Below are 21051 nucleotides of genomic sequence, written 5' to 3' on the forward strand. Positions count from 1 at the left end.
AGATGGATGGAAAGACAAACAGACGGACGGAAAGATAGATGGATGGAGGGATAGATGGAACGATGGATGGCGAACAGATGGATGGATGGATGGAAAAATAGATATAGATAGATAGATAGATAGATAGATAGATAGATAGATAGATAGATAGATAGATAGATAGATAGATAGATAGATAGATAGATAGATAGATAGATAGATAGATAGATAGATAGGCGAACGGGTGGACGGACGGATGGAACGATGGATGGATTGAAAGACAAATTGATGGATGCAGTCGCTCTGACTGGATCATTTGAATCAGTGAATCGTTAATTGAAGATTCACATTGAACAGATCATTTAAATCAGTGAATCATTAACTTGAGACTCGCTCTGACTGAATCATTAGAATGATAGATTGATAAATAAATAGATAGAAAACAGACAGAGAGAGATTGTTGTGCTTTCCTCATGTAAAACTCCTGTGTTTTCAGTCAGATTTCCCTCTTCTGACACAATGGCTCCTCGTGTCAGTGGAGTTCAGCGAATGAAAATCCAAACTAAACCCAGAACACTGCACTTGTCTCCACACTGCCACAGTAGCCGCTTCCTCAAAATCTGCGATAACACAGCAACGCTTTGATTAAAAAGAGGAACAAGGCTCTCTCAGAACTTCACTTTGGGCCAACGCAAAGTTTACGACTCTCAGACAATAGAGCGACAGAAAAATCCCTGACAACAAAACACAACACTCATCTCACAGCTCACAAACACGGAGCGCTTTTCAGCCCACAATCACAGAATGCTGCAAAACACTCAATGTAGACGGGAGAACAACACCCATTTGCTGAAGAAGCTGACAAATCCATGGCTGTATCCCAAATCTGACATGAATTTCCCCATCTGACCACTAGATGGCGACTAGAGTGGCATCCAATTGCTGTGAGTTTCTTTAAATTGTTAAAATTTTTGTTTTTAATCCCTTACTTCAAGGGTTAGTTCACGCAAAAATTGACATTTCTTGTTAATTCACTTACACGCAGGTCATCCAAAATGCAGGAGACTTTCTTCACCAGAACATTAAAAAAGATGATGAGGCGAATCTGAGGTGTTTGGCGATTCTCATAATGGCAGTGAATGCTGACAGGCTTTTTCGATTAAAAATAAACGCATACAAACGAGTCCAAATCAATAGCCGTGTCTTCTGATGACACACTAAGTTCTTGTGAAGCAAAATGATCAGTCTGTGAAAGAAGCCAAGCAGCATTATTGGCTACACTAACCGGCCACTTTATTAGGTACACCTGTCCAACTGCTCGTTAACGCAAATTTCTAATCAGCCAATCACATGGCAGCTCAACATCTCCTTTAATGCTCTACTGAAGAAGAAAAACAATCGGTCATCTACATCTCGGATGACCTGTGGGTGAGTAAATCAAGAGAAAATGCTCATTTTTGGGTGAACTACCCCTTTAAGTGGACTAAATAATTGAACTAATGCTGGTAATAGTTATTGTGGACACACCAATGTAAGTCTATCTGTAAATTTAATATTTATTTGATAATCTACCATTGCTAATTAAAAACTCTGTCATCACTGATCATCAGTTATGGCAGAGATACACGAAAGGCCGGCCCCTATAAGTGGATTCTGATTGGTTGATACCGTTTTTGACAGCCCGACCAATGAAAAATCCCAAGTCATTTTCAGCTCCGGCCAATCAGAGGCCAACAAAAAGTCAGCCTAATCAGTGTTGCGCGCTGCAGGAAATTTAGTCTTGTCTGACATCAGGACGGTGCAGGAGTTTAAAAGCCAGATCTGACGCTCGCCTGGTCTGGTGGAGTCACTTCCACGTTATGCAATATTCGGTAAGCAAGTGGGAAACCAGAGACAGAGACACTAGAAGATCTATGACTGAAGGGCTTCATGTTGCATTACAGAATGGAGAGCTGCGTTATTTCACCTGTAAGTGTCATTTTTTAACCAATTGAACATTTATGTAGATAGATGGACGGACGGATGGCAGGCAAGCAGACAGACAAGTAGACGGATAAAAGAATAGATAGATAGATAGATAGATAGATAGATAGATAGATAGATAGATAGATAGACAGATAGATAGACAGATAGATAGACAGATAGATAGACAGATTTTAAATAGTTTGACAAACCAGTTAGTGACAATTTCTACTTCTTATTATTTGAACCTAAAGTCTATTGAAAAATGAGTTGAAGTCAGAATTATTCGCCCCCTTTTGATTTTTATTTTCATTTTTTAATATTTCCCAAATGATTTTTAACAGATTCAGGAAATTTTCACAGTATGTCTGATAATATTTTTTCTTCTGGAGAAAGTCTTATTTGTTTTATTTCGGCTAGAATAAAAGCAGTTATTAATTTTTTAAAAACCATTTTTGGGACAAAATTATTAGCCCCTTTAAGCTATTTATTTATTTTTTTTGATAGTCTACAAAAACCATCGTTATACAATAACTTGCCTAATTACCCTAACTAGCTTAGTTAACCCAATAAACCTAGTGAAGCCTTTAAATGTCACTTTAAGCTGTATAGAAGTGTCTTGAAGAATATCTAGTCTAATATTATTTACTGTCATCATGACAAAGATAAAATAAATCCGTTGTTAGAAATAAGTTTTTAAAACTATTATGCTTAGAAATGTGCTGAAACAATCTTCCCAGAACAGAAATTGGGGGGGGCGCTAATAATTCTGACTTCAACTGTAGATAGATAGATAGATAGATAGATAGATAGATAGATAGATAGATAGATAGATAGATAGATAGATAGATAGATAGATAGATAGAATTTTAAATAGTTTGACAAACCGATTAACGACACAATTTCTACTTTTTAGGTATCATTTGAACCTAAAGTCTATTTAAAAATTAGTTGAAGTCAAAATTATTAGCACCCCTGTTTCTTTTTATCCCCAATTTCTGTTTAATGGAGAAGTTAAAATTTCTAATCAAAATAGTTTTAATAACTCATCTCTAATAGCTGATTTATTTACTCTGTCATGATAACAGTAAATAATAGTAGCCTAGATATTCTTCAAGACACTTCTATACAGCTTACAGTGACATTTAAAGGCTTCACTAGGTTATTAGGGTAATTAGGCAAGTTATTGTATAACGATAGTTTGTTCTGGATACTATTGGGAAAATATAGCTTAAGGGGGCTAATAATATTGACCTTAAAATGTTTATTAATAAAATAATAGCTGCTTTTATTCTAACCGAAATAAAACAAATAAAACCTTCTCCAGTAGAACAAATAATATTGGAAATACAAATGCTGTGAAAACTTCCTGAATATGTTAAACTAGGGGCGAATAATTCTGACTTCACCTGTATATTTATTATGTGTATGTAGTACAAAACTACACATATTTTTAAATTTATGTGTATTTTTTTCATATATACGTATATTTTATATCTAAATATAAATAAAAAGTCAAAACAAACATTTATTCGGGCTCGGCACTAAACGTATCCCCAAATAATTTCTGTAGATTTTGTGTGGTAAAAACATGCTTTAGTGAGTTTTGTGTAAGAAAAATGAACGCAAATAGAAGAGTCATACAGATTAAAAATGAAATATTTAAGAAAATAATTAGTATTAACACTTCTAAAATCATTTGAACATCTAATATACAAAACAAGAAATCCAAAATAAGTATTAAAGTATGATGAGCGACAATTGGACATTAATTAATTAAATTAATTAAACTAATTTAACTAATTAAACAAACGAATTAAACATTTTAACATTTAATTTTTACAAAAGCAAAAACGTCACCCGCTTTGAGCGTTTTTAAAAGTTAATCAATTAATATTTTTTATTATTATTATTTATTATTTATTAATATTTTTTATTTTTTAGTTGTGCTGCCGCCTGCATGAATATTTGTACAAAGTCAGTTGAAAAGTTGATTACAGTAGGCACTTTGGGTTTTTTGTAAATGATATATAAATCTAATAGATTCATGTATTTATTTTTAGTTGTCAGAAGAGATCATTCCATATGAACACGAGGCTCGGCCCATATACGACTTCTACCCGTATCTCAGCACTGATCCAGAGACTCATCCAGGTAAGAAACAACTAATGTCAGTTTTACCATCCATATATCTGATCAATTGAATTAATTATCAGTCTGAAGATATATTAAAGAAAAAAAGTCTTGTATAAAAATATTATGGTTATATCCAGTGTTGGGGGAAAGTATTTAAAGCAGAGTTAGACGATTAGAAGACTTTTTTTCAAGTATTTACACTCTAAAGGTGCGCGAGCTGTCACTGAGATGGTACCTTTTTAAAAGTTTGTACCTGAAAAGTCCATATTTACACCTCAAGGGTACATAATAGTACCTAAAAAGTACAAAAGTGTTCCGGTCCCACTTTATATTAAGTGTCCTTAACTACTATGTACTTACATCAATAAATAAATACAATGTACTTACGGTGTTCCTAATGTATTTCAGAAAACTTGTGGTGCTTTTGAGTTGGGATAGAGGTTGGGTTATGGACAGGTTTGGTGGTGTGGGTAGGTTTAAGGGTGGGTTAAGGTGTAAGGGATGGTCAACAGTGTATTTACAAATGTAATTACAAAAGTTATTTACAGATGTAAATACATGTATTTAATCAAGCATAAGTACTCAATAAATACATGTATTTACACAATAAGTACATTGTAACAAACTATTAATTCCTGTGTAAGTACATATTAGTTAAGGCCACTTAATATAAAGTGGGACCAGTGTTCCTCTTAAATTTGAGAGTAACTAAAAAATAGTTTTGAGGTACCAATATGGACCCTTCAAGTACAAATGTGTAGCTTTTGAAAAGGTACCAGCTTTATTTCCGAGAGTGAAGTAAAGTAATTCATTACTTGTTTAAGTAACAAGTTCCTCATTTTTTATGTATTGACTGTCAGCTCTCCAGCCTCTGCATTTCGTACCATGTTTAAACATGATTTGACTGTGCACTCTCAGAAAAAAAGGTACACGGTGGTACAGAGAATGTTCCTTAAGCAACAGTATTGTACCTTTGTAAAAGTTGTATCTTATATAGTACAGTAAAGACCTCTTATGATACTGTTCTGTGCCTTTTATGGTATTGAATTGAAGGTACATATTTGTTCTCATTTAAAAGGTACATAAGTGTTGGACAACTCCTTCTGTATCACAATATCTATGAAAATTAATAAATATGACTGTAGGCAAGGGGATTTAGGAATAATTTAGAATCATATATATATATATATATATATATATATATATATATATATATATATATATATATAATTTAAAAGCATGTTTAAAGACACGCAAAAACACTAATTATTAAGCTCTTTAATACAAATCAACTGGTAAACTAAACTAAACATTTAAGGCATTTGAATAAACATTTGGTAAGCATTTATAAATATTCAGTTGATGTTGAATTATTCTCCCCCTTTGATTTTTCTTCTTTTAAAATATTTCCCAAATGATGTTGAACAGATTCAGGAAATTTTCACAGCATGTCTGATTATATTTTTTCTTCTGGAGAAAGCCTTATTTGTTTTATTTTGGTGAGAATTACAGCAGTTTAAAATTTTTTAAAAGCCATTTTAAGGTCAATATTATTAGCCCCTTTAAGCTATATATTTTTCCAACAGTCTACAAAACAAACCATCGATATACAATGACTTGCCTAATTACCCTAACCTGCCTAGTTAACCTAATTAACCTAGTTAAGCCTTTAAATGTCACTTTAAGCTGTATAGAAGTGTCTTGAACAATATCTAGTCAAATATTATTTACTGTCATTATGACAAAGGGAAAATAAATCAGTTATTGGAGATGAGTTATTAAAACTATTATGTTTAAAAATGTGCTGAAAAAGTTGGCGCCATCATCCTAGTGGTACTGCGCACTGACATATGGAACTACCGTGCCCACAGCGAACCGAGTTCGATTCCCGGCTTGAGGTCTTTTGCCGATCCTTGCCCTCTCTCTGCTCCCAATGCTTTCCTGTCTGAATTCTCTACTGTCCTGTCATAATAAAGGTGTAAACCCCTAAAAAATAATTATTAAAAAAAATGTGTTGAAAAAAATCTGCCCTCCGTTACACAAAAATTGGGAAAAATAAACAAAAAGCAAATAACTCTGACTTCAACTGTATAATAGATAAAATAAGTACGTATAAGTATAGCCAAGTATGTCACCCTTAAATAATGTAATCAATAATAATAATTATTACTTCTTATTTTTGGGTGACCTGTCCCTTTAAATCAAGGCAGTGTTATCTACAGCAGTGGATCTCAAACTTTATTCATCAAGTAAAACCTCAGAAAAAAAAATGCGTCTCCATTTACCACCACAACGACGAGGCAGATTAGTTATTGGAGTTTGTGTTAACCGCACACAGAGTCTAAAGCAGGTCGCACACCAGAAGCGCCGCTCGGCGGCGCGCCGCGCAGCGCCACGCAGCGCCACGCAGCGCCATGTATTTTAGAATTCTAAACATAGGTTTCTATCAGGATACACACACCGGCGCCGCAAGTCGGCGGCTGTCGGCGGCCCCCGGCGACGGCTCAGGACGCAGTTCATTTTTCAGCCGCGCCACAGAGCGCCATCTGATTAGTTTCATGTTAAATATCATTCGAATGTGCGCGTCTGGTGTGTGATACTTTAAACTGTCATGTACGCGCCGTGTCGCGGCGCCGAGCGGCGCTTCTGGTGTGCGACCTGCTTAAGGCTGCTTTCACACCTGTGAATCAATTCAGTTGTTCTGAAACAGAGTACAAATGTTACATTGTTGCTCTTTGCTCTTGGAGCGGTTCGCTTTCACACAAGTTTCTAAACGGACCAAAAGAGCTAAAACAAGTCACGTGTGAGTAAACTCTCCTCACATTGGTCAGAGTGTCAGGGTTTATTTAGCAGAGTCCCGCTTAGTTGTCGGTGGGGGTTTTGTGGTGTTTGAAAAGCGGCGCGCGATGTGTCTGAAGAGCGAGGAGAGATGCGGTGGGAAGGGTGTGCGACATATTTGAGGACCGGGAGGGAGACGCGCGATTTCCGGCATATTATCACTCGTTTGCAGGCATCCGGGAGTCTCTGTGCATTTGCGGAAGACTCCCGAAACTTCCAGGAGTCTTGGGATGTCTGGAATGATCTCCCGCCCTACTCATAACTCTCTCTTCATATAGCCGTATGCCTGTTACATATCCACAAAACACTGTGATTTAGCCGGGCTCGGATCATATCGCTTTCTCACTGCCATCGATCCGCTCCAGACTTAGTTTCATTCGAGGCGAGACCACCTCATTCAGGCGATCTCAGAGCGATTATTTTGGCATGGATCCAAGTGCGATTGCTGGATTCACATGTCCCAAACGAACCGCGCTAACAAGGCAAACGACACAGGTTCCCAAACAAAAGACTAGGTATGAAAGCACCCTAACTTTAATTAATCTAGCTCCAAGCATGGCAAAGTTCGCCGAGTCTACATGTGTCCTGCGACATGTGAATCACATCCAGATTAATTAGCCTAAATCTGAGGTAGCAAATGAACCGAAAGCCACTTGGTTAACAAAACAAATAACATATGGAAAACATGCATTATCACAAACACACATTTCTTTAACACATCTGTGATATTTATTCTACCAATGGTGCAGCGTGGGGAGATTCCTGAGTTTGTAGTAACTGAAATGCCAACACAACAGCACTGGTCTGCAAAAGCGATTCTCTAGCGCGCATCTGCTCCGCAATCGCCGCTGCCGCACGCCTTATTTTTAGCATCTGATGACGCGATTAACTAAAGTAAACATTCTAAGCACACTGATGTGATCATACGCTTCAGGGAACAGCCAATGCTAATCACTTAATTGTTCGTGTCAAAGGGTTAAAAGTGTATTTTTTCCGCATACCACTTGAAGGAAGCCCACAGTTTGAGAACCACAGATCTGCAGCATTGTGCCAGATATCCAGTAACGGAGTGTGTGATGTGTTTGTCTGTGTGAGAGAGCGGATGTGAATACAGCAGTGTTTACGGGCATCACAGCGAGTTCGAGCCTCCTCCTGGAAGCCACTTCACTGAGCTGCACACCAGCACGTATCGCTATGGGGACATGGAGGCCTTTCATCCCGGCGTAGACGCCGCCATGGGGACCATTCTACCTGTAGTTCCTCCACAGGTGAGTCGCTGACATCCGGTAACAGTTGTGCATTTTTTTATTTGTTGTTTGACGGAATGTCAACCATTAGGGTGGAACAGAGTAGCTCCTCCCCTTTTAATAAACAGCCAATAGCGTTTTGTTTCATCACAGCTCTGCCGGAGAGAGTCATTGAGCTCAAGTGAAAAGCCAATGAGAAAAAGGGGGCGGGGCTAGTCAGACACTAGAGTGCATTTGATTGGTCAGGAGATTTGATAAGAAGCTGAAGCATGACAACAGCTGATCCATTTAGGTAGAAGTGACAAACTACAAGCTCTGCATGTTTAGATCAGGTTTATATCTTCTAAACGTGAATTTTGTCACTGTTTTGGAGCTAATCGATATCCTTAAAGCTAACAATACTGATACTAACATCTAACAAAACTTCATGGAATCTTTAAACTTGCTCGTTTATTCCTTTGCTAATGCACTTTGTTTTAATTTTATTTCATATTTCAGCACTTTTATCATTAATATACTGTAAAAAAAAAATAAGTTGAATATTTGTACTTTCAGAATGTTTTCTGCAGTAATTTGTCCTGTATATGTTTTTGACGGTGTACTGTTACTGTTACGCATGTTTTACACTTCAGACAAGATTATTTACTCTTGGTAAACACACACACACACACACAGACAAACACAGACAAACACACAGACACACACACACAGACAGAGAGACGCACGCACGCACGCACGCACGCACACACACACACACACACACACACACACACGAGCGATGTCATCATTTGGTGCTAATTGTAGCTGAATGTATGATTCAATCAAAAAAAGATTAAAAAAAAAGTCTTTAAGCTATTTTATTTTCAAGACAAAATGTCCGCAGTGTGGTGTGTATCGGGTTCGCAGAAAGTAAAAGCGCATTCGGTGTGAACAGCCTCTAAAGAGACTTTATTTAATTTGTGTAATTATTATAAGGTTTATCTTGCCCGCAATACAAGAGTATACACATATACACTCACCGGCCTCTTTATTAGATACAGCTTACTAGTATCGAGTTGGACCACTTTTGCCTTCAGAACTGCCTTAATCCTTCATGGCAGAGATTCGACAAGGTACTGGAAATATTCCTCAGAGATTTTGCTCCATGATGGCATCACGCAGTTGCTGATTTGGTGTTGACACGATGCTCACTTGGTACTAGTGGACCCAAAGTGCCAAGAAAATCTCCCCCACACCATTACACCACCACCACCAGCCTGAACCGCTGATACAAGGCAGGATGATCCATGCTTTCATGTTGTTGAGGCCAAATTGTGACCCGAGCATCTGAATGTGTGAGCAGAAATGGAGACTCATCAGAGCAGCAACGTTTCTCCAATCTTCTATTGTCCAGTTTTGGTGAGTCTGTGAATTGTAGCCTCAGTTTCCTGTTCTTAGCTGACCGGAGCGGCACCCGGGGTGGTTATTTGTGCTTATTTGAGTTACTGTTGCTTTTCTATCAGCTGGAGCCAGTCTGGCCATTCTCCTCTGACCTCCGGCATCAACAAGGCATTTGCGCCCACAGAACTGCCGCTCACTGGATATTTCCTCTTTGTCGGAGCATTCTCTGTAAAGCCTAGAGATGGTTGTGCGTGAAAATCCCAGTAGATCAGCAGTTTCTGAAATACTCAGAGGAGCTCGGCAGGCACTAAAAACCATGCCACGTTCAAAGTCACTTAAATCCCCTTTCTTTCCCATTCTGATGCTCAGTTTCAGCAGCAGATCGTCTCGACCATGTCTACATGCTTAAATGCATTGAGCTGCTGCCATGTGATTGGCTGATTAGAAATTTGCGTTAACGAGCTGTTGGACAGGTGTACCTAATAAAGTGGCCGGTGAGAGTACATTAGTAAAATTGAACAATGAACGACTGTATTTTGATTAACTAACATGAACAAATATTGTAATAAATGTACTGTTCATTGTTTGTTCATGCATTAACTCACATTAACCAAAGCAAACTTACTGTAGTGTGAACAACTCGTGTTATTCAAAACAGATGCAAAGCTATTGATGGATGGAGATAGATAGACGGATGGATGGAGATGGATAGATAGATGGATAGAGATAGATGTCTGTTTATTGATTAATATCTCATTGAAATTTTTCTAACGACGATAAATTTGTGATTTTTCATCTTAGTTCAGAGAAGAAAACGCCAGAAAGACACAATATAAAGCCACAATTACAATAAGTAAATTAAAAAAAAGTCGTAATTCTTGACATAATTCAGATTTTATTTCTCAGAATGAAGAGTTTCTCAGTACTGTGGGTTTTTTGAATTTCGTGTGATTCAGCCCACTCACAATTCTGAGTATGAAGCAAGTCAAATCCAAGGCAACTCAGAGAAGAAAAGTTTCTGAAACAAACTCGCTGTATATATTCTACTTATAAATGGCATATAAATGCAAAAAGGAGGGCTAATTCTGACTAATGATTAATCAAAACCTAATTTTTCGTTGCCATTATATAATATCAGTCCCTAAATGTACAGTTGAGGTCAGAATTATTAGCCCCTGTATATTTTTCCCCAATTTCTGTTTAACAGAGGGATTCCTTCAGCACATTTCTAAACAAATAACTCTTCTTTAATATCTGATTTATTTTATCTTTGCCATGATGACAGCACATAATATTAGACTAGATATTCTTCAAGACACTTCTATACAGCTTAAAGAGACATTTAAAGGCTTCACTAGGGTAAAGTTAGGGTAATTAGGCAAGCCATTATATAACAGTGGTTTGTTCTGGAGACAATCAAAACTAATATTGCTGAAGGGGGCTAATAATATTGACATTAAAATGGCTTTAAAACTATTAAAAGCTGCTTTTATTCTAGCCGAAATAAAGCAAAACAGACTTTCTCCAGAAGAAAAAATATTATAGGAATTACTGTGAAAATTTCCTGAATCTGTTCAACATCGTTTGGGAAATATCTGAAAAAGAAATAACAACTGTGACCGTACGCAGATGCAGGAAATGGGATTTAAATCAGTAACATTTCCCCTGTTTTGCACCCCCCTCCTTCATTTCTCAAACCAAAGTTGCACACCCTTGAGCTAGAAAAGGAAAGCGAGATGTGCAGGATGTGCGCGAGAAAACACAGACGGATTTCTCAACACTCTTTTCCTGACTGAAGACTGTTGCTGCTACACACCACATGCACGCGTTTACACAATACATGATGCGCGTTAAACACACAATCACAGTCAAACCTCGGCAAATGACTGACGCCCATTGTTCAAAAAGCTGAATGGGTTAGCAAGCATAAAAAATGCTTTAAGCTATAAATAAAAACAGCATCTACTCAGCACAATAGCTCTAAATCAAGCACACAATACATCGCTTCAGCATTGATATCCACATGTGCGAATATGCAATAGTCACATCGCCGAATCTGCAATTTTGACTTGTCATTATAATTAACAAGGAAACAGTTCAGAACACAAGCGAAGTTCAGCACTACTACAGTGAACGCTACTCTTTTTAAAGGCATGTGATTGTGTAAGATTTCAAGCTGATTTAGAGCATTTGGCACAACAGGTTATAAATAAAAACAGAGATTTATTATTACAACACCAAATCAGAAAAAGTTTAGGACAGTGTGATAAATGCAAACCAAAAAAAGAGAGGTGATGTGAAACAGGTGATTGTGGTTATGATTTGGTACAAAAGCAGCTTCCAAAGAAAGGTCTAGTGCTTTAGTAGCAAAGATGTGCCGAGGATCGGCAGTTTGCCAACAAATACAATAGAAAATCATTGAAATGTTTTAAAACAAAGTTCCTCAAGGAAAGAGAGGAATACAGTTGGATATTTCACCTTCAGCAGTGCAGAACATCATTAAACTATTTCATTGATATACACATTAGACGTCGCCTGGCCTATTGTTGTCTATTGGACGGAATGCGTCAATAGCGCCGCCATCTTGCTACAGGGTAGCGCTCCTTTGAAATGAATGCGGGACCAAGGTACAGTGGAGGACTGTGGCCATGCAAAGCCAGAGATATACACATATATCTATGATCGGGAGTTTTCCAGGATGTTAGTATGCAAATTTTTTTTTTCTAATTATGAAAATTATAATTTTACATCACTTTTCTACATTGATGGATCAGTGACCGCACGGCCATTCCTGACTAAAAGCTTGTGTTTGTGTGTACTGAAATGTACTATTCACCCTCCCTGTTAAATTTGATCTAATCATGTCCTGAAACACAGCTCCTCTCCTGCTTTCACTGCTCATACTGACGGAGGGAGCGATTCGTTTGTGAATGAATCTCCATTATGAACGACTCTTTCACTAACGTTAGCCAACAATAATAAAGTTTCTGGCAGCGCAGCATCTCGTTGTCATATTTCTTTTGCATTGTTTGCTGATTTTATTCAACAAAACTAGCATAAGCCGAGTGTTTAGTGCGAGTTGGAGCTGCTTTGCCGTATGGTGAATGCTATCATCAATAACGTTACCTGATTAGCACAAAAGTTCAGAACATACAAAAACAGAAAAAAAACTTAATCTTACCTATGAAATGTTCTGCCTTTGTGCTTTGTTTTCTTTGTTTGCTCGTCACTACACCCGTAGACAGCGCTAAAGTCCCGCATCTTCACGTAATAACACTGTCTTGACTAGTGCGGTTGAATGACATTTGTCCTGGGAGCACTGTACCAATGTGGCGGCGCTATTGACGCATGCTCAGGGTCCCTATGCGATATCTAGTGTATATATCTATAAAACGATTTAAAGAATCTGGAGGATTTTCAGTGCGTAAAGGACAAGGAACTGTGATCTCCGATCCCACAGGGGGCGCTGCATCAAGAATCCACATTCATCAATAAGTCATATCACCACATGGGCTCAGGACTATTACAACAAACCCTTGTCAAGTACCTCAATACATAGTTACATCCACAAAAGCCAGTTAAAAAAAAAACTGTGCTGTGCCAAAAGGAAGCCCTATGTTAACAGTGTCCAGAAGCATTGTCGTCTTCTCAGGGCTCGGAGGCATCTAGGATGAACCATCACACAGTGGAAACATGTACTGTGGTCAGAGGAAAATACTTCAGGTATTTTTTTGAGAGAAATGGACGCTGTGTGCTCCGGACCAAAGAAGAAAAAGATCACTGTTACCAGAACAAGTCCAAGAGCCAGGGTCCGTCATGTTATGGGGTTGTGTCATGGTAACTTGCACTTGTTCGATGCACTATTAATGCTTAAAAGTACATAGAGATTTTAGAGCACAATATGCTGCCCAAAACCACATTCTGCACACATTACAGAATCCTGGCTGCAGAGGAAGGGGATACAGGATTTTGACTGGCCTGCCTGCAGTCCTGACCTGCATCCAATAGAGAATGTGTGGCACATTTGAAAAACACTGTTGCCCACCTTAAGACTTGTTTGCAGGAAAAATGGGACAAACTTTATGTGGACGACTATCATTATTGTCAGGGATTTGTGATGTCACAAAGCGAGGTCTCTACATTATGATTAAAATAAATCCTGAATCATTTTTTAATAATTTGATAACAGTTGAATACTGCACAATCTACAATGTTGGGTTGCACTCACCCTTTGAAAAATGAGTGTGAAAGTGACTTATGTTCACCAGTTAAAAGCTGCCCAATGCAATGCGGAAGTTTTGTGATTGTTTTAGAACTTCCAATTCATTTGCCTATAGAGGAAATGACTAGAAATAACACACGGCAAACTACCTAAAGCCATTGTGCTCATGGCAATAACAAAAACACAAATAATGCAATTCAAATATACCAGTTTACAAAATCAAGCAGAAAAGGAAACGTAGCTTTCTGTAAACCTCAGGTCTAGATTCCTACACATATGACTGTTATTAATACTCTACCACAAAACTTATTATTAACATGATTATTATTTATACTAATAAATATGACTATTAATATACTATTATTAATATTCTTCCAAAAATATGACTATTAATATGACTATTATTAATACTCTCCTAAAAATGACCATTAATATATCTATTATTAATACTCTCCTAAAAATATGACTATTAATGTGACTATTATTAATACTCTACAACAAATATGACTATTAATGTGACTAATATTAATATGCTCCTAAAAATATGACTATTAATGTGACATTAATACGCTCCTAAAAATATGACTATTAATATATCTATTATTAATACTCTACAACAAATATGACTATTGATACTCTTCTAATAATATGACTATTAATATGACTGATTAATACGCTCCTAAAAATATGACTATTAATGTGACTATTATTAATACTCTACAACAAATATGACTATTGATACTCTTCTAGTAATATGACTATTATTAATACTCTCCTAAAATATGACTATTAATGTGAATAATATTAATACGTCCCTAATAATATGACTATTAATGTGACTAACATTAATACGCTCCTAAAAATATGAATATTAATATGACTATTATTAATACTCTCCTAAAATGACTATTATTATATCTATTATTAATACTCTCATAAACATAGGAATATTAATATGACTATTATTAATACTCTCCAACAAATATGACTATTAATGTGACTATTATTAATACTCTCCAACATACAGTATATGACTATTATTATTAATAATAATATTAATAATAATAATAATAATAATAATAATAATACGCTCCTAAAAATATGACTATTAATGTGACTATTATTAATACTCTACAACAAATATGACTATTGATACTCTTCTAAAAAATATGACTAATATGACTATTATTAATACTCTTCTAAAATATGACTATTAATATGACTATTATTATTTCTCTCCTAAAATATGACTATTAATATATATATATATATATATATATATATATATATATATATATATATATATATATATATATATATATATATATAAATACTCTCATAAAAATAGGAATATTAATATGACTATTATTAATACTCTCCAACAAATATGACTATTAATGTGACTATTATTAATACTCTCCTAAAAATATGACTATTAATATATCTATTATTTATACTCTCCTAAAAATATAAATATCAATATGACTATTATTAATACTCTCCGAAAGATATTACTATTAATGTGACTAATATTAATAATAACAGTCATATTTGTTGGAGAGTATTAATAAAAGTATTATTTATACTCTACAACAAATATGACTATTAATATGACTATTATTAATACTCTTCTACAAAAACACTATTATTATGATTATTAATAATACTCTTCTACAAATATTACTATTAATGTGACTATTATTAATACTCTCCTACAAATATGACTATTAATGTAAGTATTATTTATACTATACAACAAATAGGACTATTAATATGACTTATTAATACTCTACAACAAATGACTTATTAATACTATTCTACCAATATGACTATTACTATGACTATTATTAATACTTTCCAATAAATATGACAATTAATAATAATGAAAACAGGTCGTATACAGTGTGACTCAATAAGTGTGTGGCAGAATTGTGCTGATAGAAATGAAACTTTGTGGCTCTCCGGGACGATCTGGAAGCAAAACGTGATGCACACTTGATTTGTAAATCTGCGACCGCACCATTGTGTGTCCCTTTCTGTTGACGCCGAGTTTTTCTACTTCCTCTTTCAATGTAAAGTAATTCTGTGGTTTCCAAGTATTAAGGCCCACTGATGCACGATCATGCCAAAGCAGCATTTCCAGACTGATCATAAGAAACGGGGGAATGTACGACGGCTAAACTAAATAGAAAACTTTTTGTTTTTATTTTGCTTTAACTAATATCCCATCTCTACCTTTTAAAATGACTTTCACGTGTATGAAATATAAAACATTTCAAAAGCAATGACATCATATTTGACAGGTTTATATGAATAAAAGACAGACGTGCCAGGCTTATGGAGGCGAGAGTGCTGATTTTGGGTCTGTTTCTACAGTATACTTACATCTCCCATCCGCTGTACCAACGGTCCCCAGTCCCCCACTGCAGCACTGATGAGGAGGAGCCTGGGGGACGCAGCCCACCGTTTGAGGTGTCAGAGGGCGAGGAGGACCATGATGGACATCCCAGCACCTCCAGCACTCTGTCAGGTCAGATACAAAGATCAGTGATCCTCAAATGACGCTCTTCCCCACCGCTCTGCATATTCTGTAGGCTTCTCTTGTCGCTTCACACATTTGTTCTGATCGGATTGTGAAGTCATCGCTATTTTTCAAACTCAAAGAACAAAATAAAATGACAAATTGGAAAAATCAGGCAAGTTAATTTTGAGCTCTTTTTGGCAAATTAAAACAGCTCGCCAAAGTGAATTTGTTTTGCTCGCCAAGGAGTTTGTTTTGGCTCCTAAACACCTTTGAGCTGGTTTTAGTCTGAGCTGTCAAAACTTAAGACTCAACCCTATTCTAAATTTGGTCTTGACTTGTACTGGTCTTTCTTCAGATCTCTATTTTGACAGACTTGACCCTTTTCTCTATATGGACTTGATCTGAGCCCTCTTCAGGTCTCAATCCCAACAGACTCACCTAGATTTGGTCTTGAATTGAACTGTACACTCGTCATGTCTTGGTCATGGGTCAGACTTGACCAGTTTCTAGATTTTGAACTTGGCCTTCAGGTCTCTATCTTGACATAGACTCAACCCTCTTCTAAATTTGATCTTCAACTGAATTGAAGCCTTGTCAGGTCTCCGTGTTGACCCTTTTCTAGATTTGGTCTTGACATGATCTTGGCCTTCAGGTCTCTATCGTGACACAAACTCAACCGTCTTCTAGATTTGGTCTCAACATGAACTGTAGCTTCTTTAGGTCTTAGTCATTGTTCAGACTTTATATTTCTAGATTTAATCTTGCCATGAACTTGCCCTTCATGTCTCTACCTTGTCACAGCCCAAACCTTCTTCTAGATTTGTTCTGAACCTGAACTTGACCTTCTTCAGGTGTCGGTCATGGCACAGACTTGATCTTTTTCTAGATTTTACCTTGATTAGAACTTAGCCTTCAGGTCTCTATCATGACACCAACTTAACCCTCTTCTAGATTTGGTCTTGACATGAACTTGGCCTTCTTCAGGTCTTGGTCATGGCTCAGACTTGATCTTTCTAGATTTGTTCTTGACATGAACTTGGTCTTTTCAGGTCTCAGTCATGGCTCAGATTTTATATTTTTCTAGATTTGATCTTGTCCTTAAGTTCTCTATCTTGACAGACTCAACCCTCTTCTAGATTTGGTCTAGACATGAACCATACCTTCTTAAGGTCTTGGTCATGGTTCAGAATGAACCCTTTTCTAGATTTGATCTCGGCCTTGATGCCTCTATTTTGACAGACTCAACACTCTTCTAGATTTGGTCTTGGCATGAACTGTACCTTCTTCAGGTCTTGGTCTTGGCTCAGACTTTCTCTTTTTCTAGATTTGGTCTTGGCATGAACTGTACCTTCTTCAGGTGTCGGTCATGGCTCAGACTTTCTCTTTCTCTAGATTTGGTCTTGGCATGAACTGTACCTTTTTCAGGACTTGGTCTTGGCTCAGACTTTCTCTTTTTCTAGATTTGGTCTTGACGAACTTTACCTTCGTCCGGTCTTGATCGTGGCTCAGATTTTTTCTTTTTCTAGATTTGGTCTTGACTTGAACTTGGCCTTCAGGTCTCTATCTTTGACACAGACTCAACGCTCAACCCTGGATTTGGTCTTCAACAGATATGAACCCTCTTCAGGTCTCCATGTTGACCCTTTTCTAGATTTTGGTCTTGACATGAACCATACCTTCTTAAGGTCTTTGTCATGGTTCAGAATCAACCCTTCTCTAGATTTGATCTCGACTTGAACTTGGCCTTCAGGTCTCTTATTTTGACACAAACTCAACCCTCTTCTAGATTTGGTCTTGCCATAAACTGTACCTGTTCACATCTTGGTCATGGCCAAGACTTGATCTTTTTCTAGATTTGGTCTTGACATGAACTTGGTTTTCAGGTCTCTTATCCTGACACAGACACAACCCTGTTCTAGATTTGGCCTTCATCTGAAATGAATCCTCTTCGTGTTGAGCCTTTTCTAGATTTAGTCTTGTCAACTTGAACTGGGTCTTCTTTAAGTGTCCTATAAACTCAGACTTTGGGAATTTGGTGCTATAAATTGAATTTTTACTACAGAAATAAGAGTACTATGGTTATGACCACCGTTACCAAAACTGAATACAAAAAGCTAATTTCTGTTTTTGTCATAGAAAGGTCCAGTATTAGTGCAGTACTGCACATAAACGTATATGAAAACAGCAGTTCACTAATGCAGTGTTTCCAAACCCTGTTCCTGGAGGCACTCCAACAGATTTTGGACATCTCCCTTATCTGAACCGTTCATTTCAGAGTTTGGGGTCTCTTTTAATGTCTTGGCGAGTTGATTCAGGTGTGTTTGATTAGGAAGACATTGACAATGTGTACTGTTGCTGTGCCTTCAGGAGCAGGGTTGGGAAACACTGCTCTAGCGCCATCTAGAGATCTCAAATTGCATGCAACCCTTCAAAGTTTGTTTTTGACAGTAATATTTGGCATGACTTTAAAACCAATGTCAATTTCTACAGGAAACAAAAGGAAGGTGCGTCTTTACCAGTTCCTCCTGGACCTCCTTCAGGACGGAGACATGAGGGACTGCATCTGGTGGGTGGACAGAGAGCGAGGCGTCTTTCAGTTCTCCTCCAAACACAAGGAGACACTCGCCAGCCGCTGGGGCCAGCAAAAGGGCAACCGCAAGAGAATGACCTACCAAAAGATGGCAAGAGCCCTCCGCAACTACGGCAAGACCGGGGAGGTCAAAAAGGTCAAGAAGAAACTCACCTACCAGTTCAGCGGAGATGTCCTGAGGAGGGTGACTATGGAGAGACGGCAGTATCATCACTGACACTCCGGACACAGTGCATCCTACCTATAATAGCAATATTCACAGATAATCTCAAACGTAATCTCAGGGATATGACATGCATGTTATTTGAGTGCTTTACCATGGACAACAAGGTCAAACATTGCATATTTGTATGCTTTAACTGATCAGGGTGACACTTGTACTTAATTAACCCTCATCCTACCCATACAGTAAGTAAATGTAGTTCATTATTATTACTCAGTAGTTTACACTGTAACAAGGACGCCTTAATATACAGTGACCATTTCGACTACTACTTATACATCACTATTACTACAGCTATTGATTTTACATGCAGTGGACTTTAATATTCAACGCAGTCAACTATGAACATGGTGTATATTAACAATGTTTTTTCTCTTTTTTTAATTTTAGAGAGAGAGAGGCACTTAACATGTCACACTGAATGACATTATAATACTTTTAGTGATTGTGTATAGTATGCTTCATCAACTAGGACATGATTAAATAGCCTCATGTTGGGTTCTTATTTGTTTGCAAAACCGTCTAAAGCAGGGGTGTCAAACTCAATTCCTGGAGGGCCGAAGCCCTGCACAGTTTAGTTCCAACCCTGCTCCAACACACTTACCTGCAGGTTTCAAACAAACCTGAAGGACTCAATTAGTTTGATCAGGTGTGTTTAATTAGGGTTGGAACTAAACTGTGCAGAGCTGCGGCTCTTTTGGAACTGAATTTGACACCTGCGGTCTAAAGGCTAACTCAATAGCTATATTGTGTATTTTAAAGGCTTTAATTTGACATGTGCAGCATGTTTAAGTAAAACAGCAAGTCACGTTTAATTGCTCTGATTAATCATATATCTGTATCTGATTATGCACAACATTGTCAATTCTATTCAGCCTGTGTCATATTGATAATTTCACATTTGAATTCTATTAGGCTCTGTGTATTAGTAATAATAAGTTCCTTCTATGAACTGACAAATCGAAAACTAATATTTCGTTTATTCATTTATTTTCTTTTCGGCTTAGTCCCTTTATTGATCTGGGATCGCCACAGTGGAATGAACCACCAACTTATCCAGCATATGTTTTGCGCAGCAGATGCCCTTCCAGCTGCAACCCATCACTGGGAAATAATAACAATGTCTAACTGTAATGTACTGTAGCTCAATGCTGCCACCAAGAGGAGCACAACAACATGAGCCTTGTTGACAACAAAACACATGAATTCACAGGCCTTGGGACTTCATGGCTTTTAAGGGGATTTATTTTGATGTTTGTCATGTTATGATTTGTTTTTGAAGGATTGTTTCTGTTTTAAACGAGGGGAAACACTGTAAATGCTGGGCAGAGGAAAATAAAAAGCAAAAGAGAAACCAGCCTTCTGAATCATAAGCAAACCAAAACGGGACTCGAGTGTGACAAATACATGAACACACTTCATTAAACGTACACATTGACATCACCTACTGTTGAATACACCTCAGAATTATTAGCCAACCTGAATTATTAGCCCCCCTGTTTATTTCTTTAACCAAATTCCATTTAAGGGAGAGCAGAGTGGGAGAAAAGGGTTGCATTGACAATCCAACACAACGGGCAGCACATTGAACAAATTTTAAGTGGTCAGAAACTTGTAAATAACTCATGAAGGAATAAAGTTGCGTTAAAACCAAGCACACCATTGCTTTTCTTGTGAAATTCCCAATGAGTTTGATGTGTCACATGACCCTCTTCCTATTGAAAAAGCTAAAGTTGGATCCAAGATGGCCGACTTTAAAATGGCCACCACCCATCTTGAAAAGTTTGCCCCCTCACATAGGCTGTTTCTCAATATGCGTTCTTGGAATTGAGACACGGCCATATACTAACTGGACGTTAATATCACCAACCATTCCCATTTTAATAAGGTGTATCCATGTAAATGGCCCACCCTGTGAATTAAAAAAACAGTAAAAAAAGAAATATAAAA

The 21051-nt window shown here is 37.1% G+C and overlaps 2 protein-coding genes across 9 annotated transcripts in view; both read left to right on the plus strand.

The window, feature by feature from the left end:
• ano5a (anoctamin 5a) overlaps positions 1 to 21051 on the plus strand; it is an 805725-nt gene that overhangs the window by 367434 nt on the left and 417240 nt on the right. The window lies entirely within an intron of this gene.
• Positions 1756 to 20755, plus strand: spi1a (Spi-1 proto-oncogene a). Of its 8 annotated transcripts, none has more exons than XR_015525843.1 (6): positions 1756 to 1947; positions 4005 to 4095; positions 8011 to 8183; positions 16141 to 16294; positions 18779 to 19634; positions 19831 to 20459. XR_015525843.1 is itself a non-coding variant. In XM_087311135.1 (5 exons), the coding sequence occupies exons 1-5, from the start codon at positions 1839 to 1841 to the stop codon at positions 19093 to 19095; spliced, it is 747 nt and encodes a 248-aa protein (XP_087167261.1). In that variant the 5' UTR covers positions 1756 to 1838; the 3' UTR covers positions 19096 to 20459. The 8 variants fall into 8 exon arrangements, 4 of the variants coding, with proteins under 4 accessions (XP_087167261.1, NP_001417886.1, XP_087167263.1 ...); XR_015525844.1 differs by having other exon boundaries at positions 1756 to 1850; XR_015525846.1 differs by lacking the exon at positions 8011 to 8183 and having other exon boundaries at positions 1756 to 1850; positions 19831 to 20755.

This window comes from Danio rerio, chromosome 25, assembly GCF_052040795.2.
Source record: "Danio rerio strain M-AB ecotype USA chromosome 25, GRCz13ab, whole genome shotgun sequence".
NCBI lineage: Eukaryota > Metazoa > Chordata > Actinopteri > Cypriniformes > Danionidae > Danio > Danio rerio.

What these genes read in the sequence shown, in the direction of transcription:
- spi1a (NM_001430957.1), top strand. Translation starts at nt 1,909, where the DNA reads ATGTTGCATTACAGAATGGAGAGCTGCGTTATTTCACCT. An exon ending in AGAGCTGCGTTATTTCACCT is followed by an intron (nt 1,948 to 4,004) that starts GTAAGTGTCATT and finishes ATTTATTTTTAG; the next exon opens with TTGTCAGAAGAGATCATTCC. An exon ending in CACCTCCAGCACTCTGTCAG is followed by an intron (nt 16,295 to 18,778) that starts GTCAGATACAAA and finishes CAATTTCTACAG; the next exon opens with GAAACAAAAGGAAGGTGCGT.